Genomic DNA, 27,478 nt, shown 5'->3' on the forward strand with positions numbered 1-27,478 from the left:
GTACCGGGAGCCGCGCGTGCGCAGAGAGAAAGCGGAATCTACACCTTCCCGGCCAGCGGTAGCAACTGCAGAACTGCAGGAGACAATCTTTCTAGACAAGGCAGTTGAGAAGGAGGGAGCGATTGGAGGGGGAGGTTCGCCTGGTGTGCACTCCTCACCTCGGGAACGTTATTGCGCGTGGAACGGCTGTGTTGGGAAGGTGAGTGACTAACCATTACTCTGGTGCAAAACTGTCTCACTAAGCTTTGATTTCAGAGTCGCTTTTTTTCCCCCCTCATTTCACCTTACCCACCTCCCCCAGCCCTTCCGTGCACACACACCCACACACACTGGAAGTTTTGTCTTGGAGATGGCATTGCGGGGAGCGCTGTTTTCGTGATCTTCAGACCCCAGATTCTTTTGTATGCACAGGTTTAGTGTGTCTTTTTTAATTGGGGAGGGGGTTTTAGGCAAACCGAAAGTCTTGGGGTGGGGAAAGTGAGTGGAGCCTGGAAATGAGTGCGGAGTCACTGGAGTTGAGGGATCCACGTTGAAGGTGACAATGACTTTTGTCAGCCGCAGCGTTCTCGGGCGAAAAGGAGCCCAGGGCTGAAAGGCCCGAGAGGAAAACGACTCGCTGGCAATTGCGGAGGGGCCCCGGGTCGGTGCATGGTGTGAGCGCGCGCCCGGGAGTGGTCGGGAGCCGAGGTCGAACCTCGTGGCTTAGTTCACCGCAGCCCCTTGCGCGTGTTTTGAGAAAGGTGCACCGTAAACGCCATTCGCTGCAAAACTAAGTTGCCTTGTAGTTGAGAACTGGCGGGCGCGAGGGGTTTTAAATCGGCCTTTGGGTCGGCGCCGGGGTTGCAGAGTGCACGCGGCGCGGCGTTGTTTGCCGAACTCCGGAGGGATGCGGACGCGACAATGAGCAACACGCGGCCGCTCGGAAGCAGCCCTGGCTCCCACATGCCTCTTCCCCTCCGGACCGCGCCCAAGCAGCGCCGGTGTCGGAGGTGTCTGTGGAGTCTCAACTTTAGTTCGCAGTCTGTTCACCTGTAGCGTAGCTGTAGGCGCCACGGCGAGGGCTTTCTCGGGCGGCCGTGCGTGGCTTAAGATGGCCAGGCGGAGCCTATTGACTTGAGGATGGAGGTAGCCGCGTTGTCTGCGCCCAGGGGGTGAGAGAACTCCGCAGGGCACTGCTTTTTGTGCCGAGCATGACAGACCACGTGCTTGGGGCTGCGACCTGGTTTTCGCCGGAGTGTCCAGCCCCAGGTCAGCGGCGAGATGCGGCCGCTGTCGTGGCCGGCCGCCCGGCAGGACAATGTGATTTGCCGATGATGGCGTCTTGCCAGTTTAAAAAGCAGAGTGAAAGTAGCCAACTCGCGGCCGGTGCGGGGCGGGGGATCCGGGCGTTTCTCTTCAAGGACAGGACAAAACTTTCGTGAAATGGGCCTGCAGCCGAGGGGAGGGCGGGAGGACGGGGCTCCGTACTCGGGGGCGCGGGGTCCGGAGGCTCCCCGGGGTGGCCGTCCAGTGTCTGGCCGCTGGGAAACAGCCGACATCCTGATGCTGCGCGTAGGCAGCGCCCGGCTGGACAGAAAACAAAGAGCTCCATGTGCCCGTGCGGGCCCCGCTGGCGCTCGGGGCGGCCGCGGGCGGAGGCCCGCGCGGGCCGGCCCCCCGAAGTTCGGGCGAGCTTCGGGAGGGGCTTTTTGTCCGTCAGCCCCTCGCGGGGAAACTTTGGCGGAGCGACTTGTGTGAGGTGCCGTGCTGGTGCGCGGGGAGGCGGCGGGCTTCCGCGCTGCGGGCGGGCGGGCGGGCGAGGGAGGCAGCATCTCCGGGGCCCGGCGCCTTAGCCCCAGCGCCCGGTGCTGCGCCGGCCGAGCGGCCGGGCGAGCGTGGCCCCGAGCTCGCGGCCCGTTCCCCGCGGCCCGGAGCCTGCGTCTGGGAGGTCTGTGCCTTCGCCTTTGAAGTCGAACTGTTGCCATGTTTGAATTACGTCAGGGCAAAGCCATGAGGAGGAACAAGCCCCAGCAGCGCAGCTTGCGGGAGGCGCGGCCTGCGGGAGGCGCCGGGCTGGGCGGGCGCGGGGCCCGTTGTTCCGGCGCAGGTGAGGGAGGAGGGACGCCGTTCACCTCCCGCTGCCCTCGCCCCAGCCCGCAGCTCTCCGCGGGAACTTTCTTCCGGGCCCCGGTGGTTTTATTTACCGACAGACCCACCGGGGAGCATCTCCGTTTGCTGCCTTGGTGCCTCTTTCTTGGTGGTCACTGGATGCCCAAGGGGGAGGCGCAGTTTGGGGACACGCGGGGGCCTGGGGGGGGGGCACCCGATTACCGTGGGAGGGCGGGGGAGGCATTTTGCTGCTTTCGGAGAAACAGGAGAGTGCGGCGAGCTCCGCCACACCTTGGCTGAGCCTTGGCCCGCACGTTCGGGGGACCCAGCCCCGACGACGGGCAAAAAAGCACCGTGGGGAAGTTTAGGGGTTCCCGGTCGTCCTACAAAGGGAAGTGAGGGCTGTGTCCGAACCGTGCGTGCGCCTGTTTTCTTTGTGTGTTTGCGTGTGGCAGGGGGAACCGGGAGGGGCGCGGTTTGTTTTGGTTGCGTGGCGTGGGGGCTGGTTTCTTTGGGTGGTAGGCTGTGCAGAGTTTGTTCTGGTAACTATGACCCACGTAGGTTTCTTTGTTTTTATTTTTTTCTCTAACCTGCTATTGCTAGATTAGGAATTACTGTTTGGCCAAACATGGACCCTGTGCAAGACAGTTTTACCCCAGCGATCCTTCACACCCAACGCCTCAGGTCCTAAGGAAGATTAAGAAAACTTTTCTCCCCCTTTTCTTTTAATAATTAAAGGAAAATGAATTTGACCTTGTCAACAAGCACCTGTTTTTGAACTGGAATTCGCCAGACTTGAAAAGCCTTTTAATAATTTATGTTGCAAAACCAAACACGTTTATTTATTAGTTGCTCAGTCTGAATGAAATTATGGAAATTTGTTTCTGGTGAAGTTGGAGAAAGCCTAATGGCATTTAAAATATTGATGTAATGATTTGGGGAGGGGGGATATTTCTTGGCCCTAAAGGTATGTTTGGCTCAATGTTTGGTGATTGCTCACCGCGTTATCTTAGGATGACCTTGAAGAAGCATGCAAACAAGGAGCTGGGCCTTGGAGATTTTCTATGGGGGCTGGGGAGGAAGCTGCTCAGTGGAAAGACTGCAGAGTAATGGCTAGCTGTGTTCTCTCCTTGCCTGCGCCTTCCTAGTTCCTGTGAATTGGGGTTGACCTTCTCGTTACCCCTTTTAGGTTTTCTTTTCAAGCTGACTTTTTTTTTTTTTTTTGGTATGTGGCCCCAGGCATAGCTCAAAAATTATGCTGGTTTGACACATGGATGCTTCTTTGGTATTTGGGGTTTGCCTGCAGTCTAGACATGTGATAAGCAGTACATGTCTGTTGCCTCTTTACTGATTTCTGCATTTAGGTCACGTTTAAGTGTTAGAATCTAAAGGTGGTCATTACCCAGAAATATCCTGACATGCCACGCCCACACACAAAAATGTACAAATTGAAATCCATTCTCTGTTTTTCATTGTTTTGTTATTAAATACGCACATTTCTCCCAAGTTTTGGTTAACTAAATTACAAATATGTAAAGGCAAACAATATCAGTAACAGTACATTTCTGAAGGGCATGTCAAGAAAATGAAAAACTTTGTATTTAATAAAACTCAGTGGCTTCCTTTGGGCAGTTATTTCTCTCGGTCGTGTGTCTAAAATTAATATGAAGTGCTTTGCAAACAGTGAAATTCTTTGTTTATTTTTTTAAATTAGTATTTTATAGCCAAGCTCTGGCTAGAATTTCAATATCCTGAGATTTCAAATACAATATATAGACCGTAATAAAACTACTAAATAGCAGGTGTTTTGAATATTTGATGATAATGCCCAACGGAGATTTGGTGTATTGAGTGGGAAAGTCACACAGACAAGGTCTCTGCTGCCCTCCCTCTTTGCCTTAATTTTGCAGGAGGTTGGAGATAAAAAGTTCAATTGGTGGTATATTCTAGAACCTCAAGGCTGCTGTTGCACAGTTGTTGTTTTTTTAGGACTTTATTTATTTCTTTTTAGAGAGGGGAAGGGAGGGAGAGAAAAATCACGTGAGAGACAAGCGTCAATTGGTTGCCTCACCTGTGGTCCGACAGGCGCCCAGCAACCCAGGCATGTGGCCTGACTGGGAACGGAACCAGTGATCTCGCTTTGCTGGAGGACGCCCAGCCACTAAGCCACACTGTTCAGGACTGTTGTACAGTCCCCTTGATTCTACAGATCTGGAGCCTGGGTGGTCATTTTTCCCCTAAAGTTGGAGTCAGACCCCTAGAAAACCTGGCTCATGGGGCTTAAACTGAGGCAGTTTTGTGTCAGAAAAGCAATTTGAGAATGATTTTTTTAATGTAAAATAAACTTTTCACTGGGGACAGCTTAAACTTTTTTGAAATCTAAACGAACTTAAGCTGTTGTGAGGACACTAATTTACTGTGCCACACACCTAGTAGGTTGCTTTAAAAATACATTTTTTCCCCTTAAGCTAGGAATATAATTGGTTGAGAAGGAAGGGAACACGTTTGTTGAGTTACTAGGTTAGTTGTTCGGAAGACTGGGGTTTAAAAATGCCTAAATTCCAAAGCCCCAATTGCCCTAAATATGTCACTTTGTGGTGGTGTTTATCTCATCTGCAAAGTAACAGTAATGCCTACTTCATAGGGTTGTAAATAATTAAGCAAGTTATGTGCTTGGTGATTATTGGCTGTTGTTGCCGTAACAACTTTGGGAAGTAGAATTTTACAGAAGACAAGACTGAGGGTGCAGACAATTACCTTGCTGGACTCAGAACGTTGAGTGGAAAGGAGTGTCTTTGGCCCCTCCCCCACCTTTAGTAACTGGTTCTGTGAAGACACTGCAGTCAGCTCTGGGTTCCCTAGCCAGTTCTGATTCCACCATTTTACATCAAAAAGTCTTGTGGGAATCTAGAAAATGCCATTTTAGTTCTTCCTGATTTCCCTGATCCACAAGAGTGTCCTGGATTTCCCACACTTTGTTTTGACTTAGGGATTATAAATTGAGAACATTTTGTTGTCTTTGGTTCTGTAGTTTTTCCTCTAATCCAAACTGCAGCTAAGGTTTTCTGTATTATGGAAATAATCTGGAGTCTAGTCCAAAAGAAGGGAGTTTGTTTTCTAGGGAGGGAGGTGGCTTTTTTTTTTTTTTTTTTTTACCAGAAACAGAAGTCACAGGCACATTTACTGTTACACATTCAAGTAGAAAAGTTGCAGTTGAACTAAAACAGTTTATTGCTAACTTGTATTCACTTGTTAAGTTTGATGTGGCTTAATGTTTTTTTAATTTGGTTGATGCTGATGTATGCTGACTTTAAATAGCTCTCATTTTGAGATTCATTTCTCCCACTATCCTCTTAACCTCCCCTTCCTCCCCATATGCCTGTTTGAAATAAGCAAAAAATATTTTTTACCAGTTGTTACGAAAGCATTGCCTTGTTTAATATTCATCTTCTGTAAGTAAAGTAATTGATTCGGTTTACATTTCCTAGAAATCTGTAAGCCTCAAAAAATTTTTTTCCTACAAAAAGTCTGTAGACTAAATGTTGAAGAAAAATGACTATTCAAGACATCAGTTTTTAAACACATCTTTATTGTGGACACATTTTCTTATTCCATGTTCTTAAATATATTGTTCAGATCTGTTTTGGCTATGCCACTCTAGGGGTAATTAGCAAATTTCACCTGTTTCTGTGTACTATATGCAGTCAGCAACTGGCTGTAACATAAGACTTAGTTCCTGCCCTGCAACAGTTTGCCACTGAGTAGAGGAGATAATACAGTTAAATAAATATGTGAAATCCTATGTTGGGTGCTGTGATAAAGGAATGGAAAAGTTTTGTAAAAAGAAATAATTCTTAAGAAGTTCCCTGGTTTAAGGGGAGTGGAGGAGAAACCATCTCAGACAGAAGTAACAGCCTGAGATGTGTTACCAGTTATTAAAGTTGGTTTGAGGCTCTTGGAATATCAGAATTCCAGGTTGGGAGCAGCTGGAAGGCAGGACCAGATCCTGCAAAGCTTTGAATTTCTTGCCAAGGATTTTAGATATTATCTTGCAGCCAGTGTTGGTACCTTGGAAGAGATAATTAATATTTGAACTTGAAGATACCACCTGTTTGAAGGATGCAGAGAAGTCAGTTATGAGACCCTAGTGGGAGTTCAAGCACCATGGGGAGGGACAGACAGGCAGGGATGGAAGGGACATGAAACCAGAGAAGTGCAGGAAGAAGCAGAATCTCCAAGGACTTCATAGTGAATATGGTGGGGGCCCTGCCCAGGATGAGAAGGGAGAGTCCATTTGACTTCCAGGTTTTTTATGTAACTGTATGGATGATAATATGGGTGGACACAGGAAGAGCATGCCTGGAAGAGAAGATGATGTAATCAACTCAGGGCATTTAAAGGACAGGACCACCAGTCCTTGTGTTGGTGCTTTACAGGTACTATTCAGAAGGGTATGGGAATGGAAAGGTCAGGGAGCTTAAGGAACTTCCCTGAGGTTTGGGTTAGACTAGGTGTATGCTACCATACCCACTTTCTTTACATTTTTGTCAATCTTAATAATGGGAGACCAGCTTTACAGGAAGGAGTATGGTCCAGTTTCATAACCTTGAGTCTCCCTGAAAAGGCTAAGTTCCTCTTTTCCTGTAGACCTTGGCTTAAAAGAAAACCTTTGGAAGTCATGATTCTACCCTCAGCTTAATTTGTTGTACATGTCCTGGGATAGCATTTATATTTCTGTAATGTGCAAGTCTCAAATTCAAGAAAATAAATGGTACACATAGAACTGATATTTCCATACTCTTGCTTCACAGCATCCCTGGAAAGTAGAAGTGAGACTTCACCTTACTATTACGGAGGGGTGAATAAAATTAGAAGTGACTTCCTATTCAGTTATAAAGACAAAAGCAGAAATAGACTCCAACTTAAGTAATTACAGTGTTCTTTTCACCAGATTCACAATAGTTACATTTCCTAGCTGTTAGGATGAGTTCTGGGCTTTTCTGCAAAGTGTGAATTCCATAGGCAGCCACAGTTATAAATACTGTACCATAGAATTTCTCAAAGACCAAGTATATATTTGGAGAAGCTATTGGAAACAAGTGGGGTCTACCACCTCCTTCTCAGTTTTCCTCCAGGCAAGCTTAAATTTGTCCCTCAAAAGTGATTTAAAAAATCCAGAACCTTTGATGCTGGGATGTGGACTGGTATCTAGAAGCCGGTGAAAGGGAACCAAGTGTTTGATTGCTCCATGGCTTTCCTTACAAGCTGATGAACCAGCCGCATCTCATCTCGTTGTTGAGGAATACCGCAACCAAGTGGCCTAGCAGCCAGAGAACACAAAACACTTAGTCCTGTTTGACTCTTTGTGGAGAGTGTTGCTCTAGTTACACTGTTAGCGTTTACTGGATCTTGTACTTATATGTGATTAAAGATAGCATACCATTGACTAAAATGGTGTGTGTGGAGGGTGGCATTGGCAATTACAGCAGCTGAAGGTTGTTTATAGCTTTAGATCAGACTTTTTTCATGTTTATTTCTCTTCCTTTCCCATCCTTATGATTTAAAGGAATGAATCAGCTCTAAAGAAATGAATCTCCTTCACTTCAAAGTTGTCTTTGGTTGCTTGGTTCCTTTTGTCTTTTTTTTTTCCCCACTACTGTTTTCTTCTCACTTTACAAAACTTTTGCTTGTCTCTTCTCAGCAGTTTCCTTCCCATTCTGCTCTATGTCTATTCTGATCTTACTAGTGTATTCTGTACTCTTGTCCTGTGGAATATATTTCCTAATGTGTTTCTCCATCTGTATGTCTCTGAGAAACTTTGTTTAAGCTTTTTCAGATTCATCTTTAGTTAGGTCAAGGTTGTGTGATGGTAACTTAAGGGTTGGGAGCATGGTACTCTTGAATTAAAAAAAAAAAAACAATATAGAAAGAGTAAAGTGAAAGTAATCTTCCTTCATTCTCGCATCCCTCAGAGGCAACCACTAGTTACTAGTTTTTAAAAATCTATTTCAAGATGACAGTTTGAAATCTCATTCTAAAAACATGCTATGAAATTGTACTATATAACTATTATTCAACTTGCTTATTGCACCAGACAAAATATCTTGGCTAGTTCCCTGCAAATGTCATAGATATACTGCATCCTTTTAAAGGGCTGAAAACTTACAAGAGATCATCTTAAAGCTTAGAATTATTTATCATAAGACTTTTCCTTGAATACAGTCTCTTCAGTATTAGCTATTGCTCTGAAGATTCCTTTTCTTTCCCATGTATGCTATATTGTACTCAGTAAACTGACATATTATGTGTGTTGAATTAAATGTAAAATACGACACTGACCCTGATCTTTGGCTTCATAATCTCATTAGATTAGTTTCAAATAGACTCTTTTGTATCTTTGATATACAGTGGTTATCTCACCTTTTCCTTGTCCCAACACTAAGGTTGCATTCCCCCTTGTTTCATTAAGTTGGTCATTAGATTTGTATGAAATTACAGCGTTAAAATAGAAGAAGCTTTAACAAATCAATCAAAATGTTTCAAATTAATTGTTACATTTTAAAAATTCACTTTTTGTTGTCTGTATAATACTTTGTTCATATAATCAGTTGATTTCTTTTAGGATTTTTGCTGACTCAGCTATTTAATCTTTTTAATTTTGGAAGATTGAAATAAATTAGAACAGTAATTTTAGTATGGCTGATTTGTCTTCAACTATTACAGTATTATAAACTTTTGTGACTGTTTGACTGACAGTAGCCAAAGAAATGTCAGTGAAACATGAAGTGCTCTGCAAATGACAGCTTCTCTAAAGAGTTTATGGAGTATATCCACCAAGTGACTGGCACTGTTCTAGATGTTGAGGTTACAAAGATGAATAAAGACAGAAGAATTCCTAGCCCCGTCTACTTTTATTTTTTAATTTTTGTTGAATTTATTAGAGCGACACTAGTTACAAAATTCCACAGGTTTCAGGCCCACATCATCTGTAGCACTGTATTCTGTGTTCACCACCCAAGTCAGGTCTCTCCATCACCGTTAATTCCTCCTCTGCCCTCCTTCACCTGTCCCTGCTCTCCCCTAGTTTTATTTTTGAAAGCAAGCTCATTGAGATATACTTCACATACTATAAAATTGCCTCTAAAATAGTACAATTCAGTGGCTGCTAGTACATTTAGAGTTTTACAACCATCACCGCTATCTTAAGTTTAGAAGACAAATGCCAGTTTTTAATCAGCATTTTAAGTCTTTTGTTGTTTTTGGCTTTGTCTCAAAGCTTAATTTTTCTTCCGCTCTCCCCAAGCTCACACATAAAGGTGAGATTGTATGGGGTCCGTTCTCATGCGTAACTAACTGTTCATCAGGTAGGAAGTAGGCAGTGTTGGCTTCCTTCTATTAAAACACGATGGTGCTGAGTGATGGGATGGGATGAAAGATGTAAAAGCCACAAATACTCTAATAGTTGACAGTGTCATTTGAACAAATAAAGTAGATTGTGCTGGAGAAATCATTTAATATTACACAAATGCAGGACTGGGAAAGGAGTCTTCTAAAGAATCATAAGGTGTGTTTAAATAACAAATACCAAGTTTGTGGCCAAGTTGTGCCACGCCCACCTTCTTGCTCACTCTTTGTCTCTCTCTTTAAATATACAAAGTAACTAGGTTTCACAGTCGTTTTGTGTCCTTAGTTTCCTTCCAGAGATCAGATAGGTTTTTTTGTTAGTTTTTTTGTTGTTGTTGTTATTTGTTTTAAAGCCATAGTGTGTCTGTAGATTTTGTGAATATTTTTTCAGTTCATCTCTGGGCTCTCCAAAGCTCAAAATGGTTAAACAGCAACCTCTGCCTGACGGGGTTGCTGTAAACAAAGCCCAGAGTGAAAACCCTGTGTATTCCTGCAGATTCCCAGGTGCTCTCAAGTACAGAAATAAGCGCAAAAAAGGTTTACTAGGTTTATTAAATGACCATCCTTTAAGAGGCTCATGTGCTGCTTGTGTGTTGCATTAGGACAAGTGTGTGACACTACTGTGTTTAGTACCTCCTAGAAGGGAATGAACCCTAGGATTTGGATCCCTCTCAGATGTTCAGGCAGAAGAATTTTGTCAGGACAGACATAAGCTCCCAGAGCTGCAAAAAGGATTGTCAATCAGAAGACATCAAGCCATTTTTTGTTTCCCTGATGTCTTAAGAAAAATATTCTTCAAACAGAAGAATGAACTATCTTGCAGGGGGAACTGTTGGGTAAGTTTTGTGGAGATACCCACCCACCCCCCACCCACCCCCAAAATTGGAAATGAACACTTGATTCACAGGAGCAGCTGATGAAAAGGAAAGCCTCAGTGTGTCCTCAGTCCAGAGTGCTGGGTAGCCCTTGCATTCCTTAACAACAGCTTGCAGGCCTGATAACTGGCCCAGACTATGGCTTCTTGGTCCAGTCCAGCCTCAGTGAAGGAAATTCATATCTTGGAGATGATCTGAATGCCGGGCAGTTTTGACGGCATGTTTACTCGTGGGAGGAGTGGGGATTGTGAGGGTATCGATAGGAATCTGTCTTTTGTAATAGGATTTGGTCTGTGTGTTAATGGAATGAACTGGCCTTTTCTGCTGTACTTCCTTTGTCCTTGCTGAGAAAGGAGGCTGAAGTTTCCTAGGGCTATTGATGAAACTGGCAACTGTAAGAGGAATTGTGGACTTTTGACCTCCTTGATGGTAACAGAGGGTGTTCAGGGACTTTGGAGAGCCCACAGGTTGGTGTAAGGACTAAGAGGTATATTACGTTTTTGCTTCAAAACAGGAATATAAAACACAAAGTAAAGCAATAACTTACACTTTCTGAGCACTTCTTTTTAAGAAGTTTCTATAATCCTGTGTCATTTGACATTGTTTCAAAGCAACCAACACAGAATGGTTTTCTTTAGGAGGCCATTTTCTTTTCATTTGTCATGAAGGTTTGCTGTTAGTTTGAAGAAAAACATCCACCTTGTTTCACAGGCCTCACTGCATACCTTTTTCTACTATAGATACAGCACCTTCCTTCCTTTTTTTTTCTCAAAAATATCAAATTCCCAAGTATTTAACTTAAGAAGAATAATTAACTAAGAATATTTTGTTTTCTTGTTTTAACAATTCTTAAATTGAAGTAACTGTTAGACTTAATTGAAGTGACTCCCTGGCCTTCTGCCCCATCCCGTCCCCCTCCTCTGCCTGCATCCCTCACCAACAAAACCATGAGTGAACATGTAGAGAGACAGTAGTCTCTGTGTAGAAGGAAAGCTTCAGTGTTTAGCTAATTAATTGCTAATAAAATAATCTTAAAAACAAATTGTATATCCTCTGTATTTCAGAACCCCTCAATTTCTCACACATGTGCAAACGAAAAGTCTAGATATTTGGTTATTTCTCTGAGTCACTTTCATAAGTATTTGGTCTGGTACATGAACCAGAATTAATGGAGTGGGGTTAGGCAGGAGATTATTCAAAGACAAATACCGAAGATTTTGTTTTATGCGTCTATTCCAGGGTATTTCTGAAAGAACTTGAAAAGGAGGATGGTGTGTGGTTATAAGTCCTAAAACTATGGGCACAGATCTAATTCATATTAATACTTTTCTCTCACTGGTGCTTTATGTGATGCTTTTGCGATCATTTATAATTGGTCTCATCCACACACGCACACCCTCTGGACTTGTCCATGGGGTTTAGTTTCTGTATTCACTGCCTTTCATCACCTCTCATAGTCCAGGTGTTCTGGTAAAGCTGGTCCTTGGTTTGTATGTTTTAAGTTATTCTAGGTGCATATTTACTGCTAGCTACACATTTTGCTGCATCTAGCTCCAGAGCTGTTTTTTCCTTCGTTGCGTGTTAAGATTTTCTGATCATTGGAGTCACAATTTACCTTGCTGTACATTTCGTGAACATCTGCCTCCCACTACTACTGTTCTCAGGCGCAACATCTCATCAAAGAGCTCTGCAAACCTCTGTAACAGCTGAGAGGCAGACCAGTAAGTAGTCAGGCAACCTGAGCTTGTGACATTAAAATTCTTCAGTTCTAACCCTGGATTTTTGTGAATTTTACATCCTCTTTTCAGTAGTTTCAATTCAGGGCCTACTTGCCAGCTTAGAACTTCCCATATATCACAGAAGAAATCCCCTCTCATTTCCCATAGGGCAAAAGTAGTGTGGGTGGTGCATTACTTGTATGCTTAATATCAAGTAGTGATCATGGTAAGTGCTCAAAACTTCCCCACAGGGGAATCACATGAATGCAAAGGTGCAGAATAAAGGATGGTGCATTAGCTTAAATTTTAAGGCCTGTTGTTCATTGTGTATGATTCCATCATTTTATAAGATTTGTGGAGAGAGTTTGTTGTATTTTCTACTTAAGACTTAATTTTTAAAAATTGCCTCCCATCCCTTATTTTTTAGAATGAGTGTTTGCCAGGGAGGTAGAAGGAGATAGTAGAGGCCTTGTTAAATAACTGAGCTATTCAGCATGTTTTGTACACTTGTTATGCTAGTGCCATGAATGGAGGAAGATCCTGGAGGGTCTTCTCCCAGAGCCACCCTCTCTGGCTTGGCCATGTAATACCAAGTTGCTGGGGGCGGGGTGTAGCAGAGAGCTCACTCTTTCTTTTAATGGTTTCTTGTTAATAGCCCTCAACAAAGCTGTGTCAATTCCCTTGGCTTTACAGACTACTGCCCAGAAGAAAAGATGTTTGGTTTTCACAAGCCAAAGATGTACCGAAGTATAGAAGGCTGCTGTATTTGCAGAGCTAAGTCCTCCAGCTCTCGATTCACTGACAGTAAACGCTACGAAAAGGACTTCCAGAGCTGTTTTGGGTAAGAGCATCTGATGTTTGTGCCATTCTTAAAGTGGAAAAGATCCCATTGTGTGGGAATATTCCCAAATAAGGTGATTGGAGCAGTGTGGTAATATTTAAAATATCACTTACATTCTAATCTAGGCTCTTTTAAGGCTCTTGCTCTTAAAGCCAATCAAAGATACTGACATCCCACCTTTTTTCAGATAAGAAACCCACCAAATTAATTGTGAAACCCTCTGAAGTTGTAACCAAACAAACCCTTTTACTGTTAACCTCAGTATGTATAAAGAGATTTTTTAAAAAATTACCCTTATTCTCTCTTATAATAGTTATGCTCCAGTAGTTTTCTGGGTTTTTTTGTGTGTGTGTGTGTGCTTTTCTAAATTATAGAAATATGTTTTAACCTAACCTGCTGAAGATAGTAATTAAGATAGTGTTTTGCCCTGAAATCTGTCAGGGTATGTTAGCATTTATTTTATACTTTTGTTCTTTATGTTTTGACAACATTCCTTTGCTGGATGAGGTAGAATTTACTTTCCAACAAATCCTTGGGTAAAATAAAACACTTAATATTCAACTAGTTCCCATGTGAGAAATTAATTTTACCACTTTGTTTTCCTTATCAAAATATTTGTTGATTATTTATTGTTGGTCCTGGACTTTGTATTTATAAATGATGTTTTCCTCTTAATGCCTTCATTTCTAATTGTGTATGTAATAAATATTATTAGTATTTTCTGATGTATTTAGTACAGGACAAATGTAAATGTAAGTTTCTCAGATGGAATTTAAAAACAGCTTGGTGACTACTCTTACAGGTTTTTTTCCCCTTATGCAGATAAAATCACTTCTTAAAAAGTATAGTGCCTCTGGTTTCATTTGTTGTGAAACTAGAATACCACTGCACATTATTTTTAGGGGTGGCACTTTGTTGCTTGTGAAATTCAAGAAAGATTAATTGCACAGTATTGTTTAAAACCATGGTGACCAGGATCTCCTCTAGGTCTAAAGTTTACTATTTGTTAAATTAAAAAAAAAAACATTATTTTAAAATGACCAAATTACAATCTATAAAATTTTGGTTTCACTGGATCTAGAAGTTAATTATATTTCTGAAATATCCTACAGAAGCAGTGGAACTGCCTCATCCAGAATGATTAGAAATAGCGTCTATAAACTATAAATGGATATAATTTTTTTCTAAAAGGAGTGTACTTGCCGGAATTCTTTAAAGGAGACCAGTAAAGTCTTGGTTGTTTTCTTACTAGGTTGCACGAGACTCGTTCGGGAGACATCTGTAATGCCTGTGTCCTGCTTGTGAAAAGATGGAAGAAATTGCCAGCGGGATCAAAAAAAAACTGGAATCATGTTAGTGCATCTGTCATCTTTCTCAGTTATACCTCTGCTCTATTTACAGTAACAGTAGTTTCCTCCCTAATTTAGGACGTAATATGTCCCTAGGATGGAAAAGTATGAAAAAAAAATACAGGAAAACAGTTGCTGCTCAGATATCATCACTTTACATTTTGTCCTGTTTGGAAAAACATAACTTGGTGTATGGCATCTCCCTGAGGCTGTATCCAACATCCCCATTTCAGAGATTCACAATATACATTTCACACATCTTTAGGTTTAACCCAGAAATTCCTAAAGTTAATCAGACATGGATCCTTTTTTCATCTCTCAGATGACATTTACCCTAACTCATGTTGGTACTAATGAACACGTAGGTTTCTGAATCAGCACTGGATTTGAATCCTGCCTTCATTACCTACTTTGGGCAAGTTACATTTATTTATAGAGCGTAAAGATAATGCTGTCTCAGAGGTGTTGTGAGAACTGAACGAGACAAAGTATAACATAGTAATGATGCAATTAGATGAAAGGTATCATTATTGTCTATGTTAATTCTAGTTGGGGTCAAACTGGTATATAAATGTGTTCTTACCTTTCACTTTATAGTGTCACTAGACTTCTTCATAAAATATTTTTGACTACCCGAACAACACTGTCTTATTTAATTCTTCTGTTTGCTAGCTTTTAGAAGATTTTGACATTTATATATTTGTTTTTAAGCTGGCAGTCATTTATTCTTTACCTTTTTTCTCATACTTTATACTACCTTTTGGTGACTTACATTATTATGATACCTATGTTTCTGTGGGTCTGTTAACTTATTAAATAAATAATGAGTGCTTTATACCTTATCTAGAGAAGATACAAATTGTGATTTCGAAGGTAGTGGCAACCTGTCTATGTAAGGGTAGAAATCTGCAACCAGTGATTATGAATTAATGCGTGAGGAACTCGGCTGCACGGGGCCGAGCCAGTGTGCATGCTGGGCTGGGGGGAGCATGCCGTTGCCATCCTGCATGTGGCCTTGGGGACTAGGGGTGTGTGGTGAACAGAGCTTAAAGCATAGGTCTGCACACCTTGATCTGTGTCTTGTCCTCCTCCCCCCTCACCCTTGCCCATTTCACCAGCTTAGTGACATAAGGCAAAATAAATAATTTAATTTCTTTTGTTTTCCTTTACCCTAAAATTGGAGTAACAAAAATAGCCCCCTTACTGCTTTGTGGTGAAGGTAAAATCAAAAGTATATGAAAGCTTTTTGTAAAGTAACTGCAAAACATTCTGTAAAAGTGTTAGTTGTTAGATTTGATTTTCCTTAACCTACTTGGGTCATTCTCACCATATATAAATCTCTTTTATATTTTTGTCCAGCAGACTCCTGCTGTTACCTACTTCAAAAACAACAACAACAAAAACCCTACAGAAGACAAAAATAAAACCCTGCTGTATAAATTATTCTTTTATTTTTCAATTCCTTTTCATTCAGTATTGTGTTAGTTTCAGGTGTGCAGTGTAGTGGTTAGAGATACACTGTATATTCCACATAATGATCACAAACAAAGTACACGTGGCCTTTCAGATACTCTTGTAGAAAACTGGTTCTCCAACTGGGCTACTTCAAACAGGCATTTGTATGAACCAAAGAAATAGAGGTGTCATTTTTTAAACGGTATTAAATATTTAGTGTTTTCTTCCAGGTGGTAGATGCAAGGGCAGGACCCAGTCTGAAGACTACGCTGAAACCAAAGAAAGTGAAAACTCTATCTGGAAACAGGATAAAAAGCAACCAGATCAGCAAACTGCAGAAGGAATTTAAACGTCACAGTAAGTTTGATACTGAAACCTGAATGCTTAAGAATAGTTGTTTTGTTTTCATTTTTGCCTGGGGGTGGCATATGCGATGTATGAATCACTTTTTCTTCTATTACAAAAGAGTGTTGGGGAGGGATCTTTGACTTTGCAGACATACTATTTCTTTGAAATTGTGGAACTTTGTCCCTGGTTTTGATATCATAAAAGTTCTTCAAACTTAGCAAGCTGCTTCTTCAAATTGTGCCGAGACCACTTTGATCTCTTTATTGACATCTTAATTTTCTAGAAGATACATTTTTCCATCTTGTTTACTTGATATTTTATACATACGGATATTGAGGCCTGGAGATGTGCAGAAAGGTACATAAATAACTAGTGGACAGTCTGAGCCAGAGCCCAGGATTGTAACTTTAGAAATCATAACTCACATATTGCAGTAAAGCCAGCCTCGGGACTTAGAAGTTTAGGGGGCAGTGTGTGTGGTATGGGGTGATGGAATGGCAAAGGAATGACAAATCAATACCTGGTTCATAAACCCTTATAGGAAGTTGTTGCGGGTAGGGCACCTGTAATGATACTTTTGTATTTGAGAATTTAGATTTAAGATTTTGAAAAGGAAATGCAGTACGTATAATGTTATTATGTAGCATTTGTATCACCCCTCCCCCCACCCCCAGATGGGGAAGTCTGAGGGAGTGCTATTTAATCAAACACATTAGTATTTCTGCAGTGAAAATGTACTCACATAGGTGGAATAAATATTCACATAGTGTTCCTATAAGTGGAATAAATAAACTAAATGGGCTAGTCTGGTTTGGCTCCCTAATTATAGTTCAGATCAAGCCAGATATTGTGGCCACATGGGTTAGGAATAAACTTTCTGGTGTCAGAGCTTTTCCAGAATTGTAGTTACGGGTTATGACCTGTACTGTATAGTTTTCAGGGTTTAAAAAAAAAATCAGTGGGACCCTGTTAGACAAAATATTAATCAATGCTTGTTTTGGAGCAATGGAAAAAGACAGTTAAATTTACTGATCCAGGTAGACTGAGGAAGGAAGGATAACTACCATCCCATGAGCACTATGGTATATTTACCCAGTATTTCACATACATAATTATCTCAATGATTTCTGTTTTAGAGATTAGCCTTGCAACTACAGAGTGGTGATTTAGCCTTGACCCAGGTCACTTAGTAAGTGGTAGAGATGAATTTGGCCTCCTGTTTGTCTCACTTTCAAGCCTTGCGCTCCTTCTATACCGTCCTGTTGTCTGCTACAGTGTAGCCAAACTCTCAGAGCGCCAAAGTGTTTCCAGACCTGCTACTGACTTTGTGCTCTCGAGTAGGTGGGTGTTATCAGTCCCGTTACTCTACTGATGTGCAGGGTAGGGAAGAAGTAGGTGTACAGGTATGAGTACGTGAAATAGTTTATTCTTGTACTTATTTATTGATTATTGTTTTCCATATGAGCAACTGTAAACCTACTTTTGCCCCAACCGATACTTAATCTTTGACTAAAATATTTTAATACATTTATAGTAAAGTATTTTGGTAATAGCAGATATGTGTGTTTTAATGATACATATTCCTTTATTTACCATCTATCTGTAAGGGAAAAAAAAGAAAGACTGCTTTACTCTCTATTCTCACTAGATGATGTAATAAACATTTGGGAAATAGTAGTTTTCTTATATCACTTAAAGGTTAGAGGAATTGACTATTCATATATATATTCTTAGCTCCTCCCTCTAATTACAGAGATAGTCATAAGTGACTAATTTTTTCCTTAGGGAATATGTCCAGTGTAATTTTAGATTTTTATGATAAAGCTGTGTTGTGGAGGGGTTGGAGACTAAAAAATAAGTCCCTTTGAAAAGGTAAGGTGTGTGTTTTGGAGGTTAAGACTGAAACAGGGTTTTCCCAGGTGCATTGTGAATTGCTAGCACCTGTGTGCAATTTACCAAACAGTTTTGAGATACTTGAATTTTTATCCATCACCCTCTAAATAGTTTCCTTGCCTCTGGTTATATATTTGCTTCCATGCATCCTGCCTGTACCTGACCTGCATTCCTCTTCCTGAGACGTTCTTTCCAAAGGATTGGATGTAGAGCTTGAAAATCTGGATTTGAGTTACAGTTCTTGACACAAATATGTGACCCTGGTGTCACCTAACATTGATTTAGCAACAATTTCCTAATCAGAGAAATGGGGGTAATCAAGTAGAAGGAGGTTTTTCTTTTTTTTTTTTTTAATATTTTACTTATTTATTTTCAGAGAGGGAAGGGAGGGAGAAAGAGAGAGGGAGAGAGACATCAATGTGCGGTTGCTGGGGGTCATGGCCTGCAACCCAGGCATGTGCCCTGACTGGGAATCGAACCTGTGACACTTTGGTTCGCAGCCCGCACTCAATCCACTGAGTTATGCCAGCCAGGGCAGGAGGTTTTTTTTTTAACAAAATGAAATAAATTCCTATATAAATGTTAGCTATTTTTTTCTTATCCTTATAAAATCTGCAATGATTTCTGGTTGCTATAGAATAAAGTTGAAAATTCCTAGCAAGTCTTTGTAGGTTTTACTTTATTTTATTTTTTATTTACTGATTTTTTGAGAGAGAAAGAGAAACATCAGTTTGCTGTTCCACTTATTTATGCATTCACTGGTTGACCCTTCTATGTGCCCCGACACAGGGCTGAACCTGGAATTTTGGTGTATCAGGATGACACTGTAACCAACTGAGCCACCCAGCCAGGGTCTGGCGGTCCTGTCTTAGAAAAATATTTGGGGCTGTTAGTTGCCTTTGTGTGCATAGTGTGTTCTCCTTCCACAATTTTGTTCATTGTACCTGCCTACTCCATGCCATGCTGTCTTAATTATTCCTTTGTGCCTTCCCAAATCCTGTTGTTTGAGTTTTAAAATTGCAGTTCTTTGAAGAATTTCCAGACCAACATTCTAGAAGAGAGTTTTTCTTACTGTGTTTGTATATAATTAAGTTGTATCATAGTATCTCAGATATCAGATTAAACCTTATGAAATTATCATTGGTGTAGGTAGAAACTGGTCAAATAACTGTAATCTCAAGTGGTTCATAGATATGAAGTACTTCCCAGGATAGTGAGTTTGTTTCTGCAGTAGAGAGCTAAGTGCTGCTGTTAACTATTTGAGAGCAGTTCAGCAGACTTCTTAATTTAAAGCTTGATGTTCTTGAGGATTTTGTTTTATTATGAAGGTAAGCCATTCATATGTTAGAAATGAATGACGTTTAGAACACTAATGGCACTTTTCTTTGTTTTAGATACCTAACTTTATGCTATTTTATGCAAACTTTTGTTAACACAAAACACTTGTGAGCCCTGTTCAAGGATGTTTTTTTTTAGTCTGTCTTTCCATGCAGGGTATGACACAGACTTTGGTGTCTAGTGGATAGTTACTAAATATTCTCAATTGTTACTAATAGTTCTCTGAATTGGAGGACTGCTCTCCCCAGTTGTGGGAGGGCTGTCATCTTTAGCTAAAGGTAAGGCTTGTGGTTGGCTTAGCCCCTGACTGTGTGGTGTGGCTCTTGCTGTGGAATAGCAGCAGCAGAACACCTTACAACACAGTGACTGTCAGCCGAAAGAGTTGCTTTCTGCCTCAGGGATTTAGATGAAGTCTTCTGAGGGCAAGAACACTAACTAAATCATATTTCACTTGTATCTGATTAATTGCCTTTATTTGTTATTAAATTGGGATCTGTTGTAAGCTGTCATTTTTCTCTGTCTTTCATTTTCAGAAGGTCAGTTATGTGTCTTGGCTTTGATTTCTTTGGGTATATCCTGTTTAGGGTGTGTGCTCAGCTTCTTGAATCTATAGGTTTATGTCTGTTGCCAAATTTGGCAAGTTCTCAGTCATTATATTTCTTTGAGTGCTTTTTCACCCCCGCCCTCTCTGTCCTTTCCTCCCAGGATGGCACTGACGTGAATAATGTAGGTCTTTGGTTTGGGTCCCACAGGTCTCTAGGGCTCTATTCATTTGTTTTCTCTGTGTTGTTCAGGTTGGGTAATTTTTGTTTGTTCTTCCAGTTCACTGATTGCTTCCTCTGTCCTCCCCATTCTGCCTTTGAGCATATCCACTGAGCTTTTTATTTCATTTATTGTATATTTTCAGTTCCACTTGGCTTTTCTTTATAGCTTCTTCTCCTTTTTTTAACTCTGAGACCTCGTATTTGCTGAGGTTGTGTTTTTGTTTATTTCCAGTATGTTCCCAATGGCTTGTTGAAGCGTCTTTGTCATAGCTACTTTACAGTTTTCATCAGATAGTTTTGTCATCTCTGTCATTTGGTGTTAATATCTCCTTACTTTTTCATTCAGTTTGAGATCTTCTAGGTATTGGATATGATATGATGTTTTGATTGAAACCTGGACATTTAAAAATTATGTTTTGAGACTCTTGATCTTATCTAAATCCTTCTGTTTTAACTGGTTTTTCTGGACACGCCTCCAGCATAAGATGTGGGGGAGGGGCACCACCTTGTTCCTGCCAGGTGGTGTTCCAGGTCAAGCTCTACACCACTTTTGACACCTGAGGTGGGAGGAGCTCTGCATTGATGCTAGGTGGTGTGGGAGTTAAGGCTCCCACATGGTCGCGTGACTCTATTCCTGGATGGGCCATAGTGGAAGTCCTGACTCTTCAACAGGGTTCCCCTGACACCACCCTGGTGGAGGTGTTGAATGCTTCATAACACTCAAGAGGATGGAACCCTAGACCCCTCCTCCACTTGGCCTTTGCTGAGGTGGGTGAAGCTGGGTCTGTTTTTTCTGTGGTGTGCCAGAGTAGAGTGGTTATTGTCTGATAAAAGTTTCCTGCCTTGCTAGGCTGCCCCTTTCCTGGGCCTTTGACTAAGGAGAGCAGGCTTTTTTTGGTTTTGTTTTTAATATCTGCATCCACAAGTGTTTCTGGGTTGGCTATTCATGAGGTAAAAAAGAAAGCTCATAAGAACTAGGGAACTCAGTACCATGATCTTCCTTGGGTTTTAAGCTTTCTAATTGTTGCTTACTTCCAGAGTCTTAGGTTTGTTTTATATGTAATAGTCAGGGCTTTTAGTTGTAATTCTTAAAACAGAAGGAATAGGGGGAAATATGTCTGCTCTTATCTTCTTGGAAGCTTACATCTTCATTTTCTTTTAGAAACACTTTACTACAAATATCTTCAAGTATCAGTAGTGAATAGAAAATAAATTATTTTCTTTTTGCTAATTCTTTTAAAATTTTTTTTATTTTAATTGTTCAAATACAGTTTTCTGCCTTTTACTCCCAGCCCTCCCCACCTCCCTCTCATTTCCACCCCCTTTTTTTGCTAATTCATTCACAGTATTTTATACAGAGGCTTAGTTGCAATTGCATATAGTGACATTATAATTTTTTTCTCATATCTTTCTGCAGATTCTGATGCTCACAGTACCACCTCAAGTGCCTCCCCCGCTCAGTCTCCTTGTTACAGTAACCAGTCAGATGATGGCTCTGACACAGAGATGGCTTCAGGCTCTAACAGAACGCCTGTTTTCTCCTTTTTAGATCTCACGTACTGGAAAAGGTAAAAGCAATAGAAAAAATCTTTCTAACCAACCAACCTTCTTAATTACAGGCAACAGTTTCCCACTTCTTCAGCAATTAAAGGGTGTTTGGCAGGATGACTGTTAGCACACACGTGATTGGAGGTGGACTAAGCAGGAATTGAGCTGAGGGTTGGAATTTTCTGTGTTTCCTATTTCCTGTTTAAACTAGTTGAAAATAAAAATCTTGTGCCCTGGCTGGAGTGGCTCAGTGTGTTGACCACAGGCCTGTGAACCAAAAGGTCGCTGGTTTGATTCCCAGTCAGGGCACATGCCTGGGTTGTGGGCCAGGTCCCCAGGGGGCGGTGCTCGAGAGGCAACCACACATTGATGTTTCTCTCCCTCTCTTTCTCCTTCCCTTCTCCTCTCTCTAAACATAAATAAATAAAATCTTTTAAAAAATAAAAATTAAAACCTTGTTAGGGAACTGAAATTTCCTATTATTGATGAATAGACTTAGGTATTTATTCTGACCAACTCACTCCCTGAAAAAAGTAAAATGGCTACAAATACATATTTTCAATTCATTAAAAATGACATTGCTAAGTGGGCAAGTTAATAAGGAATAAAAAGAGGTCAATACTAAGGAATACTATGTGGGACTCTAAGCCAGAAAGAAAAATATTCGAAAAGAAAGTGATTAAGGATTTTCTAGTTCACAAATTCAAGAAGACTAACAAAAGTAAATAATCTATTGTCTTACGAGAAAAGAAAATTTATCTATAGACATAGTGAAACTACAGAACGTGGAAGACAAAATAGACCTTTAAACTGTGAGCAAATAAAGACATTATTTTCAAAGGAACAACAAATACAAAGTGAGTTTTCTGCATGAATAAAGGAAGCCAGAAAACAATAGGTTATTTTCTTCAATGGGCCAAGAGATCATAACTCTCACACTAGCAATATATATATAAAAAACCATGGTTCCAAGAATAAAAGTATAATATAATATCTCAAATATATCTTTCTTTTTTATTGTTGTTTAATTACAGTTGTCCTAATTCTTCCCCCTATTGCTATCTCCTGCCCTACCTACCCGTCAAAAATATCTTTTGTGAATGAGGACCTAAGATGTTTATGTTTATTTTTAGTTGATTTTTAAAAGAGAAGAAAGAAGGTGGGGGTGGAGAGAGAGAGAGAGAGAAACATCAATTTGTTGTTCTGCTTACTTATGCATTCATTGGTTGATTCTTGTATGTATGTGTCCTGACCAGGGATTGAACTCACAAACTTGCCATATTGGGACAATGCTCTAACCAGCTGAGCCACCCAGCCAGGGCCTTGACATAAGACTTTTTGACTACAAAAAAAATTGAGAGTGGCTGCCACATTGACCCTCAATAATGAACATTCTTCAGCAGAGCAAGCAGATAAAAGAGATCCCAGATTGAGATTCTAGGGAGTAAAAATAAAGTAGCAAATATTTAGGTAAATTTATACAGACACCAATTGCTTAAAATGACAAAAGCTGTGCGATTTTTTTAAAAAAGGAATTACATGACAGCAATAGCATATAAGTTAAGGTAACAGAAATGGTGGAAGTTAAGGTGTATAAATGTCCTTCGCATTGTTCAGAATAAACACATTGAATAACTTTAGAACTTGTTTAACTATGTAACCACTAAGAAAGAATTGATAAAAATCAGTACAAAACCTCCAGAGCAGAAGGGAAGGGCAGATAATTTCATAATTGTAAAATAGAATAATAAAAAACCTACATATAGTTGAAATTTTAAAAAACCATGGTTCCAAGAAAAAAGTATAATATAAATTAGAAAGTCTTCATAACTAAAGAAATAACTGAAAAATACAAATCAAAACGAGTGGTAGGACATTAATGAGGTAAAAAGAGGACAAGTGATCACTAATGCTTATAAATGAAAGACTAAAAGTAAATCAAGTGATATATATCCAATTTAAAGGTTAGTGAAGCTCAATATAAGGAAAAATAAAAGCAAGAAAATTCTAAAGATAACAAGTGGAAATAAATAGAGTAGAAAACCAATATGCAGTGGATAGGATCAGTAAAGCTAAGTATTGGTTCTTTAAAAAAAACCCTGACTTAGAAAAATTACTAGAGATAAAGCAGACCAAGAATAAGAGATGGTACACACAGTTTAGGTAGGAAAAGGGAGAGTTAGCTATATAGCTAAAACTGAAACTTAAAAGATAATAGGATATCATAAACAACTTCATGCCAATGAATTGGAACATTTATGTGAAGTGCATACATTAATAGAAAAAGACAGTTTATTGAAACTGTATCAAGAACAAATAGAAAACCTGACTAATCTCATAAGAAAGAAGTTAATTCAGTGGTTAAAAGTCTTCCCTCAAAAACTTCCAGGCCCAGATAGACAAGTTCTACCAAACACTTTGGGAGCAAATGATTCTAATCTTACACCGGCTTTTCCAGACTGCAGATTGAAGATGGCACAGGCCCCAAGCACCCTGAGACGCTGACTTAACTGTGACATCAAAACAGTATACCCTGACTAGATGAAATTATTCTAGGGATAGAAGATTGGTTTAAACATTAGAAAATCAACTAACATAATTTGCCACATCAACAGTTTCTAAATGAGGAGAAAACATGCCTGTCATCTTCATGGTATGTTGAAGGTGTTTGATAAATGTGGACATTCCTTCAAGGTTTAAAATTAAACCTATAGCATAATAGGAATAGAAGGGCGTTCACATCGATAAATTATTGGCATTTTTGGTTTTCATTGAACATGTTCCCATTCCTGTATCCCAACAACATAACCTAGAAAAAACCTTTAGATACATGCACTGACATGCACAGCATGTTTGTAAGACCCCAAATTGTCCCATCAACAGAGGATGCACAAATTGTGGCATGTTCCCATGGTGGAATATGTACTTAAGTTACAATGAAATAAAGCTTTATCAACATGTATGAATCTCAGTTAATGCTGAGCAAAAAATGGCAGCATACTGTGTGATTTCCTATTTCTACATTCCATAAATATTGTGCAAAAAATCTGATCTGTTAGATAGGGTGAGGAAAAAGTGGGTTTCCACTTGTGGGTATGCAAAACAATGTACTCTTGTGTTATTATTTATGAATTATATTATTTTCCTTTTGCCCCACCCTGTATATCTGATTTTGTAACTAAGCAATGTATTTAGAGATGCACACGTGGTAAAACTATGAAGTCTAGAAAGAAGAAAAGAGTGCTAGAACCAAAGCTGAGGAGGAAAGAGTGGGGTGGGACTGGAGGCGGCATACAGGGGGACTTGACAGGAAGTGGTCATTTTCCTTAGAGTATGTGACTTACGGGTGTTTTGTGTTGTCATTTTTGTGTGCTTTTGTGTTACATAATTTATGTCTACTAAGTGATTATAATAACACTGCCACCTGTGTCAGCCTGTTCATGGTGGCTATTTTTCTTCAAGAGCTAGTGATTTTTGGAGGAAACCGTTTACAATGTTGGCAGCAGCTTCTGAAGCTGACTGCTGTCTCTCAGAATGCCTTCTTTCCCCTTAATGTTTGATAAGATTTCAGTCTGGGATCTAAGAGACCTGGCTCGTCCTCTTAACCTGGCTGGCTGGGGTTTGTTCTGGGAACCTTTTTCATTTGAAATGTGATGAGACTGGAAGTAAACCTTCCGATCAAGTTGTACTAGCTGTTATGTTGACTAGATTTCTTTTTCTTTTTGTATTCCTGTTTTTCTGCCTTACTAATATATTTTGTTCTCTCCATTTTTTTCTTTTAGGCAGAAAATATGTTGCGGGATTATCTATAAAGGCCGTTTTGGGGAAGTCCTCATCGACACACATCTATTCAAGCCTTGCTGCAGCAATAAGAAGGCGGCTGCTGAGAAGCCGGAGGAGCAGGGGCCAGAGCCTCTGCCCATCTCCACTCAGGAGTGGTGACTGAGGTTTACGTAGAAGGGGAACAAAAAACGATTTACCTTTTAGGGGGGGACCCCCACAGCAACAAAATGGCCCTCCTATTTTTAACTTGGATACCCGCTATTCTGCCAAAAGACAATTTCTAGAATAGTTCTGAATGGGTTATTTTTTCTTCATCTTTACAAGTTCCACAAACTATGAAGCCAGTATCTAGCTAACTAAGAGGAAAAAACGACATGTACATAATATTTAAGATGCTGAGTATTTCATAGGAAAGCTGAATGCTGCTGTAAAGTGCTCTTTAAGTCTTTTTCTTTTAAATCCCCTTCTAATGAATGAAACTAGGGGAATTTCAGGGGACTGAGGTGGGATTTGGGTGTATGATAAATGTCTGTAGGTTTAGTCTTTCTGTATTGAGAAGCAGTGGTTGGGGCATTTTTAAAGATGGCTGACTACACTTAGTTTCCTTCATAATAAATTTGTCATAACTCAGTAACCTGGACTTGCCCCTAGAGGTAGTTGTTAATAATTTTGAAATATTAAGGTCTGGCCAAGGTTCTGATGATTCAAACCTATACTACTGAATATTAAGCAGGACAGACTAGCTCTCTGCACATACCTTGAAGGAGTAATTTTCTAAGTATACAAAGAGGTAACTGGACTGTATATGTTGTATCCTGTGTCACCTCCCTCGTGTGGATATTCGATGAAGATTTTAACTTATATGAAACCTTTGCAGCAGAATCAGAGCCCCTCGTGGGGAGATGGCAAGCCTTCAGGGTGAGCAGTCCCACATGAGTAGTACCAAAGCTTTGCCCCACGACAGAGCACAGACTCGCTTAGAAATGTCAAATTGTCTGAGAAATAAGATGTGTACGTCTTTAGGATGGCATCACAGTAACAAAGGTTAATGCTTCTTGGGGCACATTTCTTAGAGGGCTCACTGAGTGTGTAAATAACTGACTTTCGTTTGTGCTCCATGACTGGTGACTTCACTGAAAATCTACCCGATTCAGTTTTAGCTCTGGATTACTTCAGTTGACCTTTGTGAAGGTTTTTTCTGTGTAGAGTGTTTGACTTGTTCTAATCTATTAGGGCTTGGGGGTTTTTTTTCCACTGTGTTAAAGTAGAATTCTAATACAAGAAAGAGGTGTGTTAGTGCTAAGTGGGTTGGTTTTGGTTTGGCTTCTTTTAGTCAAGCTTTCTCAACACCGCGATGTTAGACGTACATTCTGAACGCGAGGTCCTTCAGTTCTAAAATCTTTATCAAAAGCCTGCTACTGGAACCCAAACCAAAGTGCTCTCATTGCCTCTTGTCTCAGAGTTCATGGAAAATATTAGCAGTTCACACTTTTCCTGACAAGGGAGGATCAGTTGCCTGCCTTCTAATGAAATGACTCAGTGCTTATTTTTAAAGCTGGATTTAAAAAAATTGGGTAGTATAAATAACAATAAAGGAGTGAGCCACTTTTTATGGGCACCCTGTAGTTTTATAGTTTTTAATCTAAACTTAAAATTTTTATATTCCTTTTGGAAGAAACGACAAGCTACCGTATGCACAGACAGCACAGTGAGTTGGGCCGGCTCTCCCACAGCCTTTAAGGTGTATTGCAAGAGTCTCAGCCATTATCATCTTCTTCCTGAGTTATTTTGAAATGGTTTTCTCTTTTTTTTTTTTGTACATTTTGGCTACAGTGCTGGTGGTAGAATATACTATAATATGGATCATCTCTACTTCTGTATTTATTTATTTATTACTAGACCTCAACCACAGTCTTCTTTCCCCTTCCACCTCTCTTTGCCTGTAGGATGTACTGTATGTAGTCATGCACTTTGTATTAATATATTAGAAATCTACAAGTCTGTTTTGTACTTTTTATACTGTTATAATCAAAACTTTTACTAGGTTATTGAATAAATTTAGTCTTATTAGAAA

The 27,478-nt window shown here is 40.3% G+C and overlaps 1 protein-coding gene across 3 annotated transcripts; it reads left to right on the forward strand.

Moving 5' to 3' along the window:
* On the forward strand, nt 1-27,478 carry SINHCAF (SIN3-HDAC complex associated factor). 3 transcript variants are annotated; one of them, XM_028531939.2, is made up of 6 exons: nt 1-199; nt 12,779-12,926; nt 14,179-14,278; nt 15,961-16,087; nt 21,491-21,641; nt 25,404-27,478. In XM_028531939.2, exons 2-6 carry the CDS (start codon nt 12,799-12,801, stop codon nt 25,561-25,563), a joined length of 666 nt encoding a protein of 221 aa, XP_028387740.1. In that variant the 5' UTR covers nt 1-199; nt 12,779-12,798; the 3' UTR covers nt 25,564-27,478. The 3 variants fall into 3 exon arrangements, with proteins under 3 accessions (XP_028387740.1, XP_035875088.1, XP_035875089.1); XM_036019195.1 differs by lacking the exon at nt 1-199 and adding an exon at nt 9,838-10,328; XM_036019196.1 differs by lacking the exon at nt 1-199 and adding an exon at nt 10,401-12,088.

The sequence above is a fragment of the Phyllostomus discolor genome, chromosome 2 (assembly GCF_004126475.2).
Source record: "Phyllostomus discolor isolate MPI-MPIP mPhyDis1 chromosome 2, mPhyDis1.pri.v3, whole genome shotgun sequence".
Classification (NCBI taxonomy): domain Eukaryota; kingdom Metazoa; phylum Chordata; class Mammalia; order Chiroptera; family Phyllostomidae; genus Phyllostomus; species Phyllostomus discolor.

Coding starts and splice junctions, on each gene's coding strand:
- SINHCAF (XM_028531939.2), top strand. CDS start 12,799: ATGTTTGGTTTTCACAAGCCAAAGATGTACCGAAGTATAGAAGGCTGC. Junction 12,927..14,178: donor GACTTCCAGAGCTGTTTTGG/GTAAGAGCATCT, acceptor TTTTCTTACTAG/GTTGCACGAGACTCGTTCGG. Junction 21,642..25,403: donor GATCTCACGTACTGGAAAAG/GTAAAAGCAATA, acceptor TTTTTCTTTTAG/GCAGAAAATATGTTGCGGGA.